Genomic DNA, 3296 nt, shown 5'->3' on the forward strand with positions numbered 1-3296 from the left:
TTTCAACATACAGACTCAACAATACTGCTTTAGAATCTATTTGGAAAAAAATAGAAAAAAAATAGAATCTATTTGGTCTTTAGTTATTTGTTAGGAGGAAATCATACCCAATGTTATTTATATACATATATACACACACACACACATGCTGTTGTTTACTAGTTATGATTATAATTTCCCCAATATATATTTTGTAAATAATGATTATTTGTATATATTAAACCTTGCCCTTTATTTATAATAATTTCTCAAATGATTTTTAAATGTTTTCTTAATGGCTAATCATGTCATCAACAAATAGTACATTTTACATTCTTTCTTTCTATGTATTACATTTATTTTTATTTGGTTAACTTCATTGGCTCCAACTTCAAAGCAATCTTATAATAGTAAAAATAGACACCTTTGCTTTGCTTGTGAAATTAAAATAATCATGTTTTACCATTATGTATAAAGTTGAGTATTAGAGATTATGTGTTCTTTTGAGCCTATGCTAAGGAAACATTTTCATATTATTATTTCACTACAGCATGATTATATATTGATTCTGAATTCAGTAGAATAGATGTTGACTTCCATCAAAATATTTTTCTTTTACTTATTAATATAAAGGATTATGCAATTATATATATTCTAATATTAAATCACGATTGAATTCCATCGTTGAAATCCATTTGTTCATGTGTTTTTTAACTTATATGAATCTAGATTTTATTTAGTAATGGTTTATGATGTTGTAAGTGAATCCTCTCTGATTTATTTTTAATCATGCTTTGTGAAATTTTCACACCAAGACCATGCCAGATTTATAAAAATTAGAAAGCATTTTCTTTACATATATCTTGTGGAAAATCTGAATTATTCTAGGTGTAAGAGCCATAAATGTAATGGTGGGATGGTTCTGTGACATTATCTTTTGGTTCATTTAATTTTGTAAATTATATATATTTGTATATATGCACATACATAAATATATATTTATATCTTAGAATATATACATAAATATACGTCTGAGATAAACATATAGCTTAGAAAAATAAATACTTATTGCAATGTACAATATACATATTAAAATGTCAGAGTAAAACCCAAACGGAAGAAAGTGAGGAGCCTATGCATAGGCAAGATATAACCACTAGAAATCAAATTAATTTAGTTAACAGAAAGTGGTGACAGAAGCACAGAAATAAAATTCTGGAGAGCTATAAACTGCTAGAGTGAAAAACAAATACATTTGAAACTACAGAAAAAATGGAACGGAGAAACGTCAGGTAAAGGAGGAACCGGAAGTAGAGGGCGGGACACGAGAGCCCTAAAGGATGTGATGTCACGAAGCCCATCAGCTCCTAACTTGGCAACGCCGTTGACTTGGGGAACACAAGGTGAGACTTCCCCTTGGAGATCTGTCCAGGCCTGTTCACGGCACTCCCAAGTGTGTTATTCCTAACTCAGCCATCCCCGACTCCTAAAATCGTGAAAGGAAGGCTTCCTGAACATGGACGCCGCTGAAGATAGCCCAACGGAGACGCAGAGCTTGGCCCAAGGCATTTCATGTGAGTCTAATAACAGCACTGATACAGATCAAGTTCTTACCTCACTAGAGGGCAAGAGGAAGCGGAAAGGATACTTGCCAACCGAGTCCGTCAAGATCCTCCGAGACTGGCTTTATGAGCACCGGTTTAAGGCTTATCCTTCAGAGGCAGAGAAGCGAATGCTGTCAGAGCAGACCAATTTGTCTTTCCTGCAGATCTCTAATTGGTTCATCAATGCCCGCAGGCGCGTTCTTCCGGAAATGCTTCAACAGGATGGAAGTGACCTCAATCAGATAGCCCTGTACCACCAAAAAGGCAAGAGTGTCCTTGTGACCCAGCAGCAGAGCACTGAACCATCTATGCAGGTCAAATCAGGGCTCAAATATCCAGACAAGATGCAGTACCAGCCCCTGAGTACCCTGCCAATGGGCCTAGAGTCAGGAAAGGAGCTGTTGGATCCAGAGTTGACCCCAGGCCATAAGCTGACCCCAAAGGCCCAGCCAAAGAAAAAGGTCAGATTTTCCACCAGCGAGCCGTTAGCTACATATTCTCCCTGTGACAACATACCTGTGTCGACAGCTGAGTACAAGGATTTCAGTAGCTTTCAGCTGCTGGTGGATGCAGCAGTTCAAAAGGCTGCTGAATTGGAGCTGCAGAAGAAGCAAGAATCCAATGCATGATTTCTTACGTCCCTTACAGTACCCAAGTAGTCAGTCCCTTGTCTGCTATGGTGTATCCATTTATGTACCCCAACACACTTTGTAGCTATACCTTTTATAGAAACATCTTTCCTTCTAGAGGTCTTATGAGAACCATCACTTGCTATTGGGACTGAACTCTGCACAGATATTTCAGCGTTTCCAGATGGAAGATATTAACTTGTCAACATGACTAATACTATAAGCAAAGATCTCTTTACTTCTTCTGAGTCTTCCTAGATTTAAAAGCTTCAGATAATCAGAACAAATCATCTGGAATTAAACACAATGTAGAGACTTCTCCAAAGATTGACTTTTCTAACTAGATTTTTTGATTTCAGGACTGCTACAGATACCAAGCCATTCCTCTTTCTCTCTCTGTAACTTCTGTTTATTAACATGAATGATAAAAAAAAAAAAGCTCTGTAAAATACGACTATAACAGCACTGGGCTTATTTTTTCTTGGAATTTTTATGAAAAATAAAACTTTTCCTTCGTACAGTGTATAAAGGAGTTGCTATTCTCTGCAGGAGAATGGCAGTCCAAATGCATGAATTGATAAATGTTACAGATAGGGGTAAATTCTTATTTGAGATAAAGTGAAATGTATGTAGTAAAGATAAAAAAAATCCAAATGGTAATTTTCTGGTGTTGATTGTAGAATAATTCATTTTAGAGAATATTTTTATTAGTTTTAATTCACTATATCAGAAGGAGGTAAAAGGGAAAAACTAAAAGGGGAGGGGAGGGGGTCAGGGGGGAGGGGGGTGGGTGGGGGGGTGGGTGGGAGGGGGGTGGGCAGGGACTGACAAAAGATTTTCAAGAGAAACAGAACCAGAGGAAGTCAATTTAAAAATAAGAAAAAAAAAATGAGTCAATTTAAAATTTTTGTGAGGAAAAAGAAGTAGAATCAGGTATTCTATTTTTTTAGTGGTTCTGTATTATTATATATTTATTTATTTTAAATTATTTTATATATTTTTACATTATTTTTGTACAATATATGCTATTATTTTTATTGTTTTGTTTCAACTTGGTTTTACTTTTTCAATACAATTATTTATT

The 3296-nt window shown here is 35.3% G+C and overlaps 1 protein-coding gene across 1 annotated transcript; it reads left to right on the forward strand.

The window, feature by feature from the left end:
* Nucleotides 1-1495: 1495 nt before the first annotated feature.
* TGIF2LX (TGFB induced factor homeobox 2 like X-linked) lies at nucleotides 1496-2212 on the forward strand (the record flags this gene model as incomplete). The annotated part of the gene is made up of 1 exon (XM_084258946.1): nucleotides 1496-2212. One exon carries the CDS (start codon nucleotides 1496-1498, stop codon nucleotides 2210-2212), a length of 717 nt encoding a protein of 238 aa, XP_084115072.1.
* Between the last annotated feature and the right edge of the window lie 1084 nt (nucleotides 2213-3296).

The sequence above is a fragment of the Talpa europaea genome (genome assembly GCF_964194135.1).
Source record: "Talpa europaea genome assembly, chromosome: X".
In the NCBI taxonomy this organism is placed as follows: domain Eukaryota; kingdom Metazoa; phylum Chordata; class Mammalia; order Eulipotyphla; family Talpidae; genus Talpa; species Talpa europaea.